We start from the raw sequence: 19,841 nt of genomic DNA on the forward strand, positions 1-19,841 counted from the left end.
GGTTGGCTAGACTGAGGGGCTATCCAGCCCTGTAAATAGGGGCTCCAGTTGGGGGTCCTTGCATGCAGTAGTGCCTCACACTTTGACTGCAGATCTTCATCCGGAACAAGAGCAGTAGAAAGATCTTTTGGAGCAGCAGTTTTCCAGCATACTGAGGCTTATAATGAGCAGGCAGGCTGACATATGTTGAAGGTGTTCTACGGAGGTTAGAAGGCAGCATTCGGAGGTGCCTACAGCCCAATCTAGGCAGCACACAGGCTGCTAGATGGTGGTAGAGTGAGCACACCACTTTGTATCAGGGATTGCCTATTTTGGAGCTTTCTCTTTGGCTGTTCTACTTGATGTACATGAACTAGTTTCTGTCTCTGTTTATTCTTCATACACTTTTGTGCACAAGATACGAGGTGAGAGCCTTTGCTTGAATATGCAAAATTCGAGATCAACATCTGAAGGACAACTACCTTTGCTAGAATAAAGGTGACCTAGATTCAATAAGTGTGCCTTTGTTGTCAAGTAGGGGATTGCAGCGTTTGTATCAGTTGCATAGTAGTGTCATGTCGTTTCCAGGATCTATATTCCGATGGCTTCATGACTGTCTATTCCAAATTTCAGAGATGGAGACAAATTGGACGGATTAGCAACCGCTTGCTTTGGAAGTGAAGATACCGAGCCACATGGAATTTTGTCTCTAGATGACATGGGCTGTAAGTTGGATGAGTAAGTGAACATCTCTCTTTTGCTTCATGAGCCTTTCTTTAAGAACCAATAAATGTATTCTCTAGTTGCTTAAATGTAGGCTTAAAATGTAGATGAGAACACAAGAATGCATGATCCGGCATCTAAACATGACCGACCAAAATTGGTTTTATCCTAAGACTAGAAAATGAAGAGCCTTGCTTCATACTTCAATACCTTCAAAAGCATGGTAAGTGAATTCAAGCTTACCTATATTTATGCTAGTTGAAACCCGAGTCCATAGTGGATGAGGCAGGAGGGTTAGTAAAACTTGCAAATTCAAATGAGGAGGAGAGTTGGAGGAGAATAATGGTGAAGCGCTATCAACGATTATTGAAAGGATATTAGATGTGGTTTAGTATTGCGAAACAGGCATGCTATATATTGAAGGGACCTCTACAAGACAAATCATTGTACGAGGATCCTCAACCTTCAGAATCAGCTGTTCACCATGAGGATGGAAGAGGGAGATTTTGTGCATGACTACCTCAGAAAAGTAAAGGTTTCATGATCAATTGCTAGTAAGTTGGTCACAAGGTGGGCCCAATCCATTTTGTCATTGCTTCTATTGCATATGTTGTCAGAGGAGCTTTAGAACCTTTGTGACTAGCATTACGAGTTCAGAAATGTAAAGACGCTCACTTTTGAAGACTTGGGGGCTACGGTTGGTGCAGGAGGCAGCTTGGGGAAAGATGTACGTTGAAAAGGACGGCATGGATAGGGCCTTGATTGCACATACCACGGATAAATCTCAAGAAAGAGCAAGCTTGGCAAAGGCAAATCAACAAAAAGAAGGGTGAGGAGAAATCTGATGAGGGCGAGGGTCTTCTTGTGGTGGAGGCAATAAAAGAAAGAAATCCTTATACTATGACAAGCTTGGACAATATGCGAGAGCAAAGAGTAAAAACCAACGATAAATGTGGTGACAACTATAAAAACAGAAAAACTTTTCTTGGTAACGACTCTGAGTGTGGCCATGATCAACTATGCAGACATCTTTGTAACTGTCTTGATGTTTGACCTTGGGAAATGGTCCAATGAGCCAAAGGAACCAGAAGCCTTTATGAAGGTGAAGGAAAGCATTGATTTCTCAGCCTGCTCTACTGAGAACAAGGTTGTCATCATGTGCATGGAGGAAGTACCTTTTGAAAAATTATAGGATCAGAGTCAGAAAGAGTAGGAATCTTGAAGGATGCAGTATACTGTCACATGTGGATGCGGTGGACCTAGCTTGCTTTCAGGGCAAGCAACATTATTAATTCATACTTTAACTACTTGTTTTGTTCCTACTTGTTTTGGGCAGAGTGTTTGCCATGTTATCTCAAGGGATGACAAAGGAGTTATTTTTGGGGTACACATTGCCCATGCAAGCTGCATGGCAGCCTCTATCTGATAGGCAACTTCAAGGTGGCTATTATGGAGAGGGTTTCGACAGGTGTACCTATTGTACCAGCCATTCGGAGCAGTTAGGGTTTGCAGGAAGGGCTGGAAAAAGATCTGTTTTGAAGCTCCTTAGTAGGCGTCTTTTTTGGAGCTGTTTTGGAAGCATTTCTGCAAATTCTCGGGGCTGGAGCTGCTGTAGACACCTGCTGAAAACAGACGCCCTGTTAGGCTATTGTTTTGAGGCTGCATAAAGGCCTGTTTGGAGCACTTTTTAATCTGTTTGGAGCAAATTTGTGACCTGTTATTGCTGCTCTAGCCTCAGTTGACCTGAGGAGCTGCTTGCTGATACAGGCTCGGCCTGTTCATTCTTGGTCTGTTCAGTCATATCAGTGGTGCATTTCGTGAAGGAGGTTGTTGATTTCTTGTCAAGATTCGGTCACTTACCTTCAGTTCAGATTCTGGCAATTTGGTAGCTTGGTCGACATATTTGGAGGGCTGCCTTTTCAAGATTTTGCTTGAACAGTTTTAAAAGTCAATGTTCAATTTATTTTTGGAGGCCATCTCTCAGGATATCCAGTCCAAATACTGAATTTCAGTCAGCGTACTTGCTGTACATCTTTGTGGTGATGTCCTTGGTACACACAGAATTTAGAGGGGTTGTGTTTTGTTTTAGCCAAGCATTGGGCTTTGGGGAATATGTGATTCTGCATGCTGGGCACCTAACTGGAAAAAGTATCTCTACTCTTTTTAACCCTGAACCTTGTAAATCCAAGGAGACAGTCCACTTTTTCTATTCAGGCTTCATTTACCTAGCCAAAGTATTGGCTTGCGGAACATTGTTCTTTTGTTGGTGCAGTATAATTCATAGCACATGAATTTTTGGGACTCTTTGTGCATTGATATTTGAAGATGGCTGAGAATCAGAATCAAAATCCGGAGGACGTTTTTGGAGTTTTGGCTTGTGGATAGGTTTGATGGCATCAATTATTCCTTGTGTAGCTTTACAGTAAATAAAAGAGCCTATGGTGTTTTGTTATATGTGAAGATGTCCGTCCAAGAGATGCAGTCATTGCTTTTGATACGCCTTAGCAAGGCAGTAATCTCTGTGATAGACAATGGTCATATCATCACACCATATCTGTTCCTCCAAGACAACCAAAAAAAGCTTGGGATACCTTGAAAAATATGTATCAGTTCAAGGAATGACACCAGGGTCTGTTTCTTGAAAAGTCGGCTTGAGCGTGCCCAGATGCTGAAGGTTGACTCAATGTCAGATCATTTGTCTAAGATCCAAGATCTTAGAGGAGTTATACCTGATAGTCAACTTATATCTACAACTCTGAATGGATAAGTTCACTGTATGATATAGAAGAATCAAGCAATTTCGAGAATGCTCAAGGCAATGAGCATTGTTTGGACAGTTAGGGGCACTTTTCCCTTCTAAGGTTTCCTCCTAACTATAGTTAGTGGTTGGGTTAGTGATTGAGTGAGGTTTAAGCCACCCTAGGGTTCACCTAGGGTTCCATCTTCCACCATCCTAACCCCCTTTCCCTCCATATTTTTATCATATCTACAATTTTAACGTTGAACTCAATACAAGCAAGTCACTCTTTGCATTAGAGGCTCCCACAATGACTGATGTGAGAAGTAGCCTGGTCACTCTAATGTACAAGAGGCTGCCTCGTCACTTTACATGTGCATTATGCTATCAGGTCGCTTGGCCTATACTAGAAGCCCTCTCGTCAACCAAAGGTCATCACGTAACTTTGCATGTAAATCATGCTATCTGGCCTATACTAGAAGCCCTCTGGTCGCTACCAGAGGTCATCACGTTACTTGATTTGTATAAACTCATTCGGTCATCCTTTTACAATAGTTAATCTATCATTACATGTATAAAATCTCTTGGGGCCACTTTGCAAGAGGCCTTCAGGTCATTTCTTGTACAAGGCTCTGTTGTGAGAACTAGCCTAGTCACTCCAATGTACAAGGGGCCGTTCCATCACTTCACATGTACCTGATGCTATTGGGTCACTTGCCCCATACCAGATCTCTCTAGTCACTGCGAGATGTCATCTCGTTACTTGATTTGTACAAGTAGTCATGTGGTCATCCTTTTACTATAGGTCATGTGTCATTACTTGTATAGAATCTCTTCGGGTCACCTATACATGAGCCTTATGGTCATTTCTTGTACAAAGCCTATTCTTGGGTCACCCTGGTACAAGAGGTCTTCATTCCCTTGTCCAAGGCCTCTTCGCGGGTCACCCTGTACAAGAGGTCTTTAGGTCTCCCTTGTACAAGGACTCTTTTGGCCATTCTATACAGGAGGTCTTCTTGTCATCCCTTGTACAGGTGAATGACCTTCTCGATACCCTATAGCAAATGGTTTGTTCTCTCTTGATAAATAAACTAAAGCACGGAGAACTCTTTATTCTTCTACATTTTGTGTACTAAGCATTTAACTTAAGATTGATGTGCCTATTGTATCCACTAGATGTTGCTTCTTCCCATTTGCCATTAAAAATACTGCTCTTTAAGTAATTATTTCAAAGTCAAAGTGTTTAATTGGAGTATTGGCTATCTCAGGTGATTATTTCAACTTTGGTATATGAGAAACAACAGAAGCTTCGAATAATGATGAAGATGCATGGACTTGGAGATGGAGCCTATTGGCTTATTACTTATTGCTTTTTCCTCACACTTTCACTGGTATATATGACTTCTTTCATGTTGTTCGGCTCCATGATTGGTAAGCCATCTTAAGTTCTCAAATTTAAGAAACCCACAAAATTACTGATCAAATCATGCTATTTCATGAATTCACAAACTATAGAAGTTGAGACATACAGTTTATGACATTCTATTGCTGAACATAGAAGTGTTATTTCTTATACATTGGGACTTTTGTGTATATTTCTAGAACTTGAGACCTTGAGCAAGCATGTTGGAGGATGTATCCCTAGTTTGCAAGATGGAATTGATGCTTTGGGTCTTAGTACATCCCTTTAATGATATTGAGACTCTTAAAATTTTAGCATGAAACTGAGTTCCATGCTTGCTTTCAATCTGCTTTATCTATTAGAAAATGAGCACCTAAGAATGTGATAGGTTTGCGCTAATTCTTAGGATTTGTTCAATTTTACAAAGACATACAAGAGAGTATTCTAATATTGTCTCACCATTAATTGAGTTACCTCAGATTAAGTACCTTGCGTTTGGGAAAAGAATTGACAAGAGAGTCTTTACATATTAAAGAAGACAGTTGCTGAAGGGTGTGTTAAGGATTGTTGATCCTCCAAAACCATTTTCCTAGAAACTGATGCGAATGGTGATGCGGTAGGAGTGGTTTTAGTGCAAAAGGGAAGGCCAGTTGCCTCCGAAGGCCAATTCAGAACAAGAGTTGTATGCTATTATTCATGATTTGAAAGCATGGAGATATTATATGGTCCAGAGTTGTAGGCCACTCAAATCTAGCTATCCACAAAAATACTTCAGAGTATCATACCAAGCCAGGTGGGTAGCTTTCATGCAAGAATTTCATATGGAAGCTTGGTACCGAAGTGGAACGGATAATAAAATTTATGATTCATTGTCGCACATTATGCATATAACCTTTTAGTTCATGCAATCTGCGTCATTGATTCTTTGTTTGATAATTACTGCTGTTCCTCTTGTACCCAATTAGGGTTTCCTTTTTCTCTTTTTCAAGGGAATCTTTTGAATGACAACAGCCATTTCGCTCTTCTGTACAATTAGGGTTTTGCAGAAACTCTTCTATACAGGTCTAGCAGGGTTGGCTCTGATACCATGTTTAAAAAAAGAATGAGACTGAAATGCCCTCCACAACATAGGTAGAAACGAACTGAATTGAGAGCTATTGTTTTACCGCTTGTTTCCCAAGGGGACACCATTCTTGGAAACCAAGGAGCCTCACCTTGCACCCTTCTACTAAGTTGGTGGATGTTATAGATGAAACTTTGCTAACGGACATGGTGACAAGGGCACGTGCCATCAAGACGTTTGGCTGAATAATAGGTGTTTCTTTACATCAGTTTCCCCCCATTGCAAAGTTGAGGGATCATATTGGATGCAACTATTATGATACTATTATCCATAAAGCAACTAGGAGTGGTGGTTATCCTGCCTTTGGTCGTATTATCTAGACATCAACTACTCTCCCTTCTCAAATAGTGAGTAGTGAGTTACTTCTTTGCATGTGTAGTTTGATATTTTATAATTCCACACCTTTCTTGTTGCCTATATCACCTACATTGAATGTATCACTTGGAGCATCATGATGAAATTCTTAAAAGGCTCAAGCTTGACTTAATCTTGCTATTAGCGTAAGATTTATTGCTACGTCCTCTCCGTTTCCCATGTACATAGGAAGAAGTCCAACTTGCTGTTTTCCTCAACTCAGTGGAATCGTGTTTTGAAATTCTAAAAATACAATGTAGTGAGAAAGTGCTAGTGATGTTTTGCATGCAAAATTATCGGACCTTCTTAGATGGTTCATCCTAAATATCTTTGACAAGGTAGTTGATGTAATCAGGGTTTTTCTTATGCTAGAACCTTATCATCATCCTTGATTTATTTGTCAAATTTGTGCACATACCAATGATGCTGGTAATGGGTGGTAGAAAAGATACCTGCAAATGTTTAGTGTGGCAGGGACAAAGCTTCAAAGAGCTTACAAGGTGCACTAAATAGTAAAGACACAGGTGCTCCAAATAGCACTGGCTAAGACTACCTTGCAAGGAGGAGGAAAACAAATAGATGAAAGACTAGAGAAACAAGATTAGGAAGTACAAAGGGATGCTAAGAAGGTATCAGCACTAGAAAAATGAGAGAAAGGAGAGGAGTCTGAGAGAAAAGGAAAAAAAATGAGGCACAGGCATGGGTAGAAAGAAAGAAAGAAAGAAAGTTGATTAAAGTCTGCGGAAGACCAATGGGTCTATGAGACTGTGAAAAACCTGGTACAAACGAGCTGTGGTGGTGGAGCTACTAAACGAGCATCCACAATGCAAAAAATGCAGAATGTCAGTACTAAATCTTAAGTACAACATAGTCATGTCGGTAGTCAACTATCTCATGATCATCATCATCATCACCATCAAGAAATTAGGGTGGATGAGGCAATGGGGGCATGAAATCGCCGATAGAGTGCTGTTGACAACTCAAAGGTGCAGCCCTAGCATGTCTCCTGGTCATCGCTTTGCTAACCAGGGCTACTATGATCCTCGTCGGGCGGGACCCGACTCTAAACAGGGAGGGGATGTCCCCAAATGTGATCTGTGTGTCAACCCTCTGTTTGAGCTATCGGGTCACAAGCTCCGGGTCACGGTCATGTCGAGGCCTTGTCCCATGGGTGTCCATGTGATTTGGTTGGAAAAACTCCGATAGAGCTATGAGAGGGATCAGCCAAGTAAAAAGTCTGCTCCTGTCTCTGTGCTTGAAGTATCCTCTCGCGGTGTCTCAGTGCCTCATGAACGAAACCTGTCAAACATCGCTAGTCTGGGTAGGAGATGAATTGGGCCGAAATCCCATAGCTATCTGTGAAAAGGCAATAGAAACGTCCGCGGATCTCATAGTAAACAGGACATTTGAAGATGAAGTGCTCCTCTGTCTCAACCTCTTGCATGTCTCACAAAGTGCATATGCGCCTCTCCCTGGATAGTCGCTTTGCTTTGCCGCTCTCGATACGAAGTCTATGTGAAGAGACCCGGAACTTCCCAAGAGAGATCTTTAGTGAGTGGGGTAAGAAAATCTGCGTGTACCCTGGTGGGTCAATGAAACCCTCCGCTGTGATATGTAAGAAGTAATCTCCGTAGAAGCCCAGCTTCACTAGAAGATCACTCGGGCCCAGCCGGGTCCGGAATGCCCAGCCGGGTCCGGAATGTGTGTAGCTGTAATAGATCCTCATGGATAACCTGGTTGACCTCGTGTGATAGGAGGGGAGAAAACGGAGCATCCATGCTGTATTGGAAGGGAGGCAGTCTGTCCATGTGGAGCCCCAGTCCCTCAAACCATCTCTCTATGCATGCGTACCAGCACCTCTGGTCCCCTCCTGCTACAAGTGCCATAGAAGAGGACAGTGCTAGCCATGGTAGCCTGCTACGCCCAGAGGTGTAATCCCCATACTCCCTCACTTGGTACAGATACGGGATGACCTGAAATGCAGCATCTAGCTGTAATGGGGGTGACCCAAACTACGCCCGAATGATCTGGTGAGGAACGGATGGCTTACCACGGATCATCCGTGATAACATGAGAACCTGTAGCCGCTCCACCCTGGCCCACTCTGTATCCGACAAGTCTGGCTCCCAACATGGACTGCCATACATCCCCGTTGGGCGGACCAAAGAGTAAAAGAGCAACCCTTTGGTCCGTGGATCCTGAAATTGAGAGCGGAAGCACTGCCTCTCTAGTCTGGCCAATGAAGCATATCCTCTGCTCAAGCATGCTTGCATCGCAGGTCTCAAAGTGAAGATGGGTCCGGAAAAGACAACCCCAAGATAAGTGTATGATGAAACTACCTCAATAGGTGACCCATCAAATGTGAACTGCTCCTGGCGCATGGCGACTCGAGATGTATTGAAGATTTTTACCCAGGTTGACCTTCAAATCATGAAACTCACAAAAGGATTGTAGTGCGTCAAGGTGTCTCTAGAGCCCCTTTGCTGAAGAAGACAAGAGAGCCACGTCATCTACGTAAAGCAATATCCGGATCAACGTGTCCGCAAGAGAGCAACCTATCCCCCCTGTGTCTGCATCATTGTCTCAAGCTTGTCAATGTAGAGGCCAAACAAGGTAGATAATAATGGACATGCTTGTTTGACCAGGATAGTGCTCATGATCTCGTTTGTCCACCCAGATTCTGCTTGGACTCTGCTTGAAACTCTCTCATAAAGTGCCATGATAGCCCAAATGGTCTCCTGATCATAACCCAAATCCTGTAGGCGCTGTATGAGACGGGCTCTTGGGACCATGTCAAATGCCTTGCGAAAATCCACAAAGCAACAGTAAACCATCTGCTTCCGTGCCCTCGCCTCCTTGATGATACATCTGAGCGTGAGAATGTGATCTATGGTCCCATGATCACGCCAGAATCCGGCCTTTCTTGTTGCTCTAAGTCCTCGACACTCCGCAAATCTGCTGACCTCAGAATCAAGCCGTAGAGAAGTCAACAATGGACTGATAAAGAGCAACAAATGGAGATGTCTCATCCTCACCTCGAATATCTCTAGCAAAGTGGGAGGTCTTAGGGGGGAAGTAGCAAGCTGCAATAAATAAATTCTGGCTGTCCATGTGTTGAATCCGGATCCAAAGAAACCTGGAATGTGCATCTCTCTGCTCTACTGAGATGGCCCCTAAAAGTGTGGATCTTTAAAGGACTGCGACTCGTCCGAACCCTCGAACCCCTCCTGCATCCCTCATCTCATCTCCATAGGCCGACTCCCATGTATACCCGCTCACTACTGGTAGTGGACGCTCTGGACTCTGATGTGTCTTTGTATAAAAGACTATGTCGTGACCTGTATAGGATTCCAAGAAGTTCCTTGGTTCTGACCATAAGGTACCATTATAGTTCCAGATGGTGCAAGATAGGGTCTCGGATATTTGAGTCTCATAGACCCCGCATCCCTATGTGGAGAGGAGGTGGGTGCCCGACAAGGACTCGTAAGGAGTCGTCCATCTCGTACTACTGCCCACTTCCCTCCTTGCAGGCCTGATCCCGCTGTTGCTGCAACAGGAAGCGCCTCTCCTAAACCTGTAGTGGAGTGAGGTCCTCATCCATGGAGATTGTTGGTTGGTCTCGTAAGGCTGACCTACGACGTAAAGCCGAAACTCGTGCTTGGGCATCATGGAACCGTATGATCAGGGGCTGCTCTTGGTTGGGGTCCCTCCCCACCCGCCATACTTTCTCAATCCTGTGCTCAGTCGTCCCCAGAGTAGTGGCCATGAAAGCCGCGTATCTGCCATCGGGTAGCCTTAGTGCGTGGGATCCCATGTACTCTGATGTTGAGAGCCTTACTGGCTGTCTGCTGCTGCTCCAAGAGGGTAGCCGAAACGGTTACCCTTGCAGGTTCCCGTTTGGCTACGTCAACCCATCTGGACGTCTCCTCGATGGCAGATTGCATGCTCGCAATTTATGCCTCCACAACTGGGGTGCTCCCTGGGACTGTGCGTATAGCAATGACCTCCTATCGGAGCTGTGAGATCTCATGTTTGAGTCCCTAAATAAGATCAGCCTGGTCTCAGATAGCTTGAGCCTACTCCTGGGTGAAGCATGCGAAGCGTGACAGCTCCATCTTGTGCTCTCGGATACTAAGTACCTCCATCAACAAGTTCTCCCAAGCCTCTGATGGGTCAGCTCGTCCGTGCCCTAGTGAAAACTGAAAAGACTGTGGCATGAAAGTGTGAGGATGAGACTGGAGGCTGGGTGATGACTGGGTGAGATGGGTGAGAACATGCAAGGGGTGAGAAGAGAGAGTTAACAGGGTTAGGGAAATAGTTATGGGAGCAAAGTCAAGACTACAAAACAAGAGTAGGGAGCAGGCAGCGGTAGTAGTACAGCAAACAAAGCAAGAGGGACAATCAAAGGGAAGGGTAGCAGAGGGATGACAGCAAAGGAAATGAAAGGAGTAGGATAAAATTTGGTGACAGCTGAAAGTACAAAGAGCAAGCACACATTTGGGAGGGAATCTTGATTGCATATCAATTCTTCTTAATTTAGAAGTCTGATGACAGGACAATTGATTGGCTTTCAATTCATTTCTGGAAATTTTAATCTTTCTTTATTGGAATTTTTCTTGTGATGTACAGGCCTCAAGTTCTTCAAATTGAACTCATATAGCATGCAAATCATGTTTCACTTCATATATATAAATTTACAGATTGCTTTGGGATTCTTTACATCGACCTTTTTCTCAAATGTGACGGCTGCTACAGGTACAAGATTACTACCTCCCTCTTGCTTGTGTGATTACGAGTGAACCAAAACAAGTTGGTGCTTCATTCCTTATAAAAAATATTCAGAAAAATATATTGTAAACAGACTGATGCTACATTTGTGGGTTTACAATGGCAGTTGTTGGCTATCAATACGTGTTTGGATTCGGTCTATTGGGAGCTTTCCTTTTTCAATCCTTTGTGGAAGACCGTAATTTCAGTGGTAAGCTTGTCTTTTATGCCATGACTTAATTCGGCTCTGATCAATTACTTTGTCCATCTTGATCATGTTTTGTCCGAATGCTTATACTCTTTTCTAAGCTAGTCTTCAGGGTAATTAAAAAACACTATAGTATTGACTGAGGGGAATCAAAGAATGTAAGACTACTTACTGTCCATTTCAAACAATATAGACAGGGAGATTTTCTTTAAAGTCCTTTCTTATCTCTGCCCCAATTGGGCTGAGAAGGCCTGAGATTCCAGAAATAGATGGAAGCAATTATACAGTCCTGTTAGCTGCGCTAGAATCTAGAAATTGGAAATTTCCGATTGGGAAGTTTTGATTTAACGAAACAGTTGATGGGGAAAAGGCCTGAGTAAAGCAAAAGCTCTCTATTCAAAGCTGGGTCCAGCCATACGGCTAGCTGAGCATTCGATTTCTTCGTGCAACAATGTGCCATTCTGACTGCACCAGTGCAAGGTGATGCTGCTACTGCAAATTTGTTGTATGGCATTGACCTGGTCTTACTTCTATGTTGTCAGTGGTACCTACAAACAATGTTGAAACACTGATGGGTCTCTTGCTGGATATCCAGGTATCACCATAAGTCTTGAAATGCAGACAGTGATGAAATACAATATCTGACAAGCCAAATGAAAAGATTCTGTGCTCTCACTGAGAAAATGGGTTGGAGATCCAGTCATGGCTTCAGACTGGGAGACCTGCTACCCTGTGCAAACCAATCTGCTACATCCCATGCTACTTCTCTAGGGTCTTTGAAGATGTATGCAAGCATTCTAAGGGCATGCCTAAAAAATCTGTTGGTTTCTGGGGGCAATAAGAAGCCCTCCATGCCAGTGATCTAAAAACAACAGAAAATACACCTCGGTGGTCTCTGGCCTAAAAAACAGAGAGGACCTATTTAGGGCCTGTTGCTACTCCAGTCATTGTCTCTCTCAATGGTCTACGAAGGCAAGGAGTTGAGCTGCAAGATTCTCTCCATGTTAAATATCACAATGTCTCATGAAAATGTGTATTTTATGTCATTTTCAACCCAAGGGTACCGACCGTGTCTGACATCTTTAGGTGGGTCCTTGTCACTCACCAGGATCCCAGTGTACTTCCCAGTCTCTTGCTGCAGTGTTTCAAGGGATCTGGAAGGTCATTTAAAAGGGATGACCTGAAGGCCCTGACCAGAAAAGACGTGGCTTGTGTTGTCCCTGCTCCATCTGCTCCTCCCGTGGGCCCCAGCATCACAGTGAGCTCTGACGAGGATGCGGATCATCTTACAACTCATTCTACCACTTCCTCTAGCAGTTCGGATCATGGAGGCTCTAATTATTCACCCGCCCCAGCCCCACGACGAGTAGCACCTCGAGATGCACCCTTGATGATGCGAATTTCTCCCAACTCCGTGTGGTATTCAAGACTATTCTCAATCCATCTCTTCATCTCTCATCCGTCCTATCTACAAGGGAGATTGAGGCACTCGCCCTCATGGAGTTCGGAGATCAATCAAATTGATTTTCCTCCGGTGGACATTTCCCTGTGTACATCTTTCATCTGGAGCTATGACATGGCATCTGACACCTTCGAGTTTATGGGTTCCTGACACATTCTCACCCCAACTCTGGTGTCCACTTATTTGCGTCTCCCCACACTTGCGATTCAGCCGGTTTATGGTGAGTCTCCGCTCCTGACATCCTTTCTCGCGAGTTGTAAGTGGCACAGGCAGGGAGAGGATTGCCGACAAGCAATGGAGGGACAGCAAAGAGAGGAGGTACTGGCGAGGTATTTCTTTGGACGTTTATATTCAGCACTTGGCCATTTCTTTATCTTGAGGAGTATTCACCCTGCATTAAATGCGCTCTTCACCACGACTCCTTTTGACTTCGCCTCTCTCTTTCACTCCACATTTCGTGCCACTGTGCGAAAACGACGCGGAAAGACACATACATGCACATGTGGACCACATCTCACCCACCTTCTACATCAGTGGCAGGCTGCCCCTCCTCCTATAGTTGCTGCACGGCTTCCATCTGCCCACCCGGCCCCATCTGTTTCTCAGGTGGCATCTTCTTCCTCCCCTTCTTCCACACCTCTTGCCAGTACCGTCATTTCCTCTCCCGCATCTCACCCTCTCTCTCTTTCCGTGCTCCAGCCTCCACTCCACCAGCTCTCCTGCATGTCTCCTCGTCAGTGGCTCCCAGTACTTCATGCACTTCAGGAGCCCACTTGGGAGTCAGCTCTTCATAGGTCCCAGATGATTCTTCCACGGATTTGGCATCATCTTCGCATATCCCTCCCTCCGTCTCACCGGAATATCCTCAGTGGTCAGCACTGTTACAGATCCGATTATGGCTACTGTTCGAGAGGCAGATGTTACTATAGAGCCACTTGATCTGCTAGAGGGTACTGCTTCAACATGTGTTTCCCAAGTCCTTACATCATGCATCCCGCCGCTCCGTGCTCCATCTCGGGAGCCATTCGATCTCAATCTCACTTTGGGCACGAGCGGTGACGGTACTATACATGGGCAGCAGGCACTCTTACTTCACTCGGCCTCCAGAGCTTATCCCTCCTCCAGCCCTCCATTAGCGTGCCTCCTCGCCGATTACGCACTAGCTACGCCGCACCCAGCACTTCCGACGTCACTTGTGCTGCTACTGCAGTCGACTCGATTACAAGGTATCTATTTGAGGGTGGTTCCTTGCCTGAGCGCCTAGTGTGTCCTCCTGTGCATGAGAATGATATGAAGTCCATCTATCTATCTGGACAATCATTCTCCATAGTGGCACAGACATAGAGGTAGGAGGAAGATTACAGGCGGTTACCCACTGGCTTGAAAAGGAAGAGGTCTCCTATTGACCTTGAAGAGGAGGACGTCGATGAGCTATTCACTATTCCTCTACAGGAGACATTGGTGCGAAACAACCACTCTACCAGAGCACCTACAGATTACATCGGACTGGATCGTCTAGCGAATGTGGAGGCCTTGGAAGCAGTGGAGCAGAAAGGCATGAAAGCCAGCTTTGAAGAGCTCAGCAATAAAATCAACATGGCTGATTGCATGTCTTTTAATGACAGGTTTGCATGGGCTCAAAGGTCGTTGCATTTACATAAGAGAATCATGGATGACACCTTTGTCCGGTTAGGGGCTGGTGTTTTTAATGCACAAGGACAGACCCAGATACTATTGTGCTAGAAACAACACCTGAGGCTCGAAATGGAAAAAAACGCATGCGTGAAAGAGCAACAATTCAACGAGCAGCTCTAGAGCACGGAAAGTGCCTATAAAACAGAGATGGAAAAGTTCAAAGCACAGCATGCGCAACACTTACATCAGAGAGACACTCACCTACAAGGGGTTATAGGCACACATACCGCAGAAAGACAGAGGCTGGTACAAGACCAAAGTACGCTTCAAGCCAAACATGACTGCCTAGCCATTTCCCATTCAGTAGCAGAGAGGAGGATTGCTGAGTTGGAATCTCAGCTTCAGATTCAAGAGCAGGGCCTCAAGGAGCTTCAGGAACAGCACTTTGCATTGCAGAATACACATGCCACAGTGCATGCAGAGCTACTATCCCTACAGGCAGAGCATACTACTGTGCAGGCTGAGCATACTACTCTGCAGTCTGAGTGTGATCTCTACAGATCAAAATATCATAGATATAAAGAAAAATATGAGGACCTCCGGAATGTGATGGTCACTGTGGAGGCAGAGAATGATCAAGTGTCTGGAGTCTCTGTCGCACCATCTTAGGGAGAGATGAACAATGACATATGTTTCAGCAGGAGGATTTTTGTTTACAGTTATCTTGTTTACCTCCTCTAGCATCTCTTGGTAGCATGATGGCATCTCTGCTCATTTTAGTATTGGATGAGTTCTTTCCCTTTTCAGCTCCAGCATTTTGTACATAATGCTTCTCTGGGTGTTTTTCTTGGATTTCAGCACACTTTTGTAATAAAGGAGGTCTTTTTGTAGACCCATGGCTTCTGTCAAGCAGTTTGATCAGCAATTTTTGTAACCAGTGGTTCAATAAAGTTTTCAGAAAATTTTATTTCAACTCCACTCTTCCGACACAGGGGTTCTGCATTAGTGATACATTTGGAAGTGAATGACTCTGATATGTTTTCAATTCCTGTATTTAGCAAAAGGCACTCTCCCTGCACATCTTTCAGCATCACTTATTCACCGGGACGGTGAATGATAGTGGCGGGGGAACTGTTATACCGACATCATGCAGGACTAGCTATGTCCAGCACTTAGTGAGGGGATGACACAAGTCAGGGGATGACATGGTCACAAGGATGACACAAGTCAGTGATGACATGGTTGCAAGATGACACAAGTACATGGTCACCAGGACGGCATAGTCACATGAGGACACAGTCATCAGGATGGCATAGTCACATGGGGACATAGTCATTAGGAGGACATATCACCCAAGCACATGGTCATGCGTCAAGGGTCTTCTTGTCGTGCAGTCACGCTCTGCCAACCTATGCAGACCTGACTCATTGGTGGCATAGACGTTCATATGGCGGTGCCTTGTCAGATACAAGGTGGCTACATCAGTGCACATGGAGTAGTTACAAGGCACCGCAAGCTGGCCATTGCAGGAGACATGAAGAGACTCAGCAGCGGAATGGCTAAGGAGGAGGGGACAACCAATAGGAGAGAGGGAGGGGATTTCCCATCCGGAAGGCGAGGGTGAAGAGGGGAGATGGGGGGAATGGGGATTCATTCAGCATTGTACGGGGATTGAGAGTGAGAAGGAGAGAGGCTAGAGCTATGAGCTCGCCTGTTGCATTTTTATGGTGTATTGCTACTGTTGCATTGTTGTGGATGAGTCATCTCTGATCTCTGTTCAGAGAGGCTAGTGTATGAGGATCTCTTCCTTCTATCATACGCACTTATTCACATTGTGTTCGTGTCTACCGCTTTCTCCGTTATCTGTTATTAGAGTTGTTCCTTCTTATTTCCTTTCTGGGTTTGTTCTTTCTGTGCTAGTACTCTGCAATACTTAGCACTCCATAGCATCTTCGACTAGTGCTATGTCATAGGTTCACGCATCACGCAGTGTAGTGCAACTGAGGTAGAGTTGTGTCATAGGTCTACGTATCACCCACTTCACGCTCCTCACATCAGTGGCCTTAGGCCTCCGGTAACACCTCCGGAAGTGAGCGGACCTCCTCCTAAGACAGTGGTGCCAGAGATGGTTGGTGGTGCTATGGAACCTGCTTTTAAGGATGATTCGCATGAATGGAGCTGGACCTCATGGAGCAAGAGCTAGGAGCAAAAGAACCACCCATCCAAAGCACACCTAAGTGAGACCTATATTTTGTAGGAAAGGATAAGAAGTTGCACAAGAGGGAGCTTTGTCTACAGTGAGCCTAAGAGCAGAAATTTGCATGGGTGATCTATATTTGAACAACAACCAAAGCCTACACAGACACGTGCAAAATGAACGGAATCTACTTCAGAGGTTGCAACAAATGGAGACATATTTGGTACCTTACCTTAGTGATTGTTTGGTGAAGCTGTTTACATGTGTTGGCAGTTTTCGTAATTGGGTCAATAAGTGCACAAATTGGGAAGGTGGAAAAAAATGGCAGAAAGTGTCTCCCAACAAGCACGGATATCGTGGTCTCTTGGGAGACACTTTCTCCCATTTCCTTTCAACCTCACAAGCTATGAAGTGAAGCCTCATGGAGATAATCCGACCCTCAAAATCTTGTAAAATCTATGAGCTCCATGAAGGCCCAAAAAAAGGGAGAAATTGTTTCCCAGGAGGCCATGATATCGTGGACTTCTGGGCGACACTTCTCTCCTTTTGTTTTGGCCTACAAGGGGCATACCAATATGAGGGAAAAAACAAAGAACAATTCACCTTTAAGCTGCATGGAGGAGCTGATGTACCTCCATATCTTGATGTGCGGATGGAGCTACTGGAGCTGCGACCAAGAAGAGGCGACGAGCTAAAGGGAGAGCTACTGAAGCTGGGTGGCAAGTCGAGCTTGTGCTGCATGGTGAGTTGACCTGAAGCAAGAGCTTCTGCGTGACAAAAATGGGCAACGATTTGAGAAGGAGCAATGAAGGAGTTGGGAGACTCCTGAGCTAACTATGTGCTTATTCATTTGTTAAGTAAATCCTAACTACTTAATACTAACAAACTGTTTACTAAATAGTAAACTAAGTACTAACTAGTTAACACTAGATGTTTACTAGCTACTTAACACTAGTAAACAAAGTACTGACTAGCTATTACTAACATGTAAGACGACTTCTAATTAATACTAACTAGCTAGATGCTAATAAATACTAACTAGTAACAATGACTAATAACTAACACTAATGTGAACTAGAGAATACTTACTACTACTGCTTGCACTCTACTAGCTATTACCAACATGAAATCGAGTTCAAGAATCTTCATGAAGATCTTCTATGATCTATATCGGGTTAGTGCAACAAAAGGGCCACTTATGGCATAGCCGCCCCATGGTCCATAGTAATACGTTTGGTGTAGTCGCCTATGGGCATTCAATTGTTTACTCTTCTTATCTCATGATGAGGGCTAAAGGATGCCCATCCATGTCCACTTAAAAATTTCATTCGTTGAAAAAAGAACGCAATCACAAAACAAAATGCACCACAATATCGACACCACCTGCTATGCATTATGTGGCTCGTTCTAAAACATAATTGTGCATGCCCACAAATTATGCCTGAACCAAAGAGCCGCCGTTTGATGATTGAAAATTCAATTAAGGAGAGGCCATTTCTTGTCATTATTTGGTCGCCAGATCTGTTTGCAACATTCTTGTGAGACTATGCCATCTCAACACTTTTGGATACCTCTCTTTCTCGGTTGCTCATCTATGTTTCTCTTTCTGCTGGCCATCCTTGGATTTTCCTTGCTTTTCTCTATCTCCTTGCAATTCCTCATCTTTTTGGATTGATCATTGCTTAGTTCACAATGCCTTTCTTCCTTGTACTCAAGCATGGTGCTCAAAATTTGGAAATGAGATACGACACTGTTGTTTGAGAGGTGTCCCTATTACAGCTCATTGATTTCTTTGGTCTATGAGGGGCGACATTTTTCTCCAAGAGGAGACATGACTTAAAGAATTTTGGATCATTGATTGACCCCTTGAGCTCAATTCAAGCTAGAGCCAAACTCTGGTTGTGTGTTCTCTATAGTCATGGAACAATCGACTACGCCTTCTGCCATGCATATATGGGTCTCTCATTTGCAGGGTGGATTGTTATCCCCTTCACATGTTGCAGCTGCAATGTCTGGTGTTAGTGATTTTTATTATGCTCTTGGAGAGTGAGCTGGCTGATGATACTGGTGTTTTTTCGGATGCCAATACATAGAAACTTCCTTTAGAGCATCCTTGGATTTGTTTTGCATTGCAACAGACACACACATTAATTGGAACAAGTCCAATGGCTTTGGATCTGTGATGAGGGAACTCCATCTTGGGGGCTTGCCATTGGTTTTACTTGGATCCAAAGGGGTGTCCCTGCTGTCAGATAGGCGGGGCTGCTAGGTGTGTATAAACATATCTCCATTCGTAGTAATTCGCTCCTGTGCTGACGAGTGTCAGAAGAAAGCTTTTTTTTTGGAGCTCGGCCAAATTGGACCTCACTTCCAATGTAGTGGTGGTCAACAAGGCATTGCTAGCTACGGCTTGGTTTGTTTGTTCTTGTTGGTGCCATTCTAGGGACTACATTATGTGGCTCAAAAGACCGAATAAGGAATTTTATTTGAAGTGGTTTAGATGGTTCAACAGATACCAGAGCCAAGCCAACATGGCTTGGGTGACTCTTATGCTACCCAAGTGGGAAGGTGGACTCAAGGATTCGCAAAGAGTATCCAACATATTGATGGTGTCATACCCTTGGACTGGGTTCTTCCTGGTGACATGTTTCACTCTAGGGACACATGGCTAGGAGCTTTTACAAGATAATGGATCGTGCTTCAGGTTATGGGACTCCAAGGGTCAGATAGGGATGTCTTGGTCTTTGATGTTCACTTTGGGGGCAAGTTATCTAGATTTGCAGATGATATTCTTATGCATATTGCATTCCATCTTATAAGAGTTGTAGGTAATGTGGAACATAGTTTTTTGGAGTCGGAATTGTACTTGCACCCTAGCCCAAAGCACATTTCTTGGGCTCATGGAGTCTATGGCTCTATGGAGGTGTTCCCATAAAGTATTTGCGGGGAGTGGAAATGGATTGATGCAGGGCATTGAGAGAAGAGCCTCCGCTTCTTTCGATACACGATTAGTAATGCCAAGAGGTTTCAGCTCAACCTTAAAGGCTAGAAGCCTACCAGATCTCCTCATCGGAAGAGATTTCAAACTTTTGTTGATCTCTAGAATTCCTTGTGGAAGAGACACTAGAAATCCCTCAGGAAGAGAAATATCACTCTTTTCTTTTGGCTTTCTATTCCTGGAGGATTGCCATGAACCAGTGTGGAGGTCGACATTTGGGATTGATTCCACATGTTTTCGATGCCTTTTTGGTTAA

General features: G+C 44.3%; 1 protein-coding gene across 1 annotated transcript in view; it reads left to right on the plus strand.

The window, feature by feature from the left end:
• The window catches only part of LOC147885555 (ABC transporter A family member 8-like), a 100,234-nt gene that overhangs the window by 35,524 nt on the left and 44,869 nt on the right, over window positions 1-19,841 (plus strand). The window contains exons 7-9 of the mRNA XM_087396092.1: window positions 4,708-4,870; window positions 10,948-11,073; window positions 11,213-11,296. Of these exons, the coding sequence (XP_087252218.1) occupies window positions 4,708-4,870; window positions 10,948-11,073; window positions 11,213-11,296 (373 nt within the window). The remainder of the gene's footprint in view (window positions 1-4,707; window positions 4,871-10,947; window positions 11,074-11,212; window positions 11,297-19,841) is intronic.

The sequence above is a fragment of the Dipteris shenzhenensis genome, chromosome 25 (assembly GCF_047967505.1).
Source record: "Dipteris shenzhenensis isolate YYH24624 ecotype China chromosome 25, Dip_SZ_1.0, whole genome shotgun sequence".
Taxonomy (NCBI): domain Eukaryota; kingdom Viridiplantae; phylum Streptophyta; class Polypodiopsida; order Gleicheniales; family Dipteridaceae; genus Dipteris; species Dipteris shenzhenensis.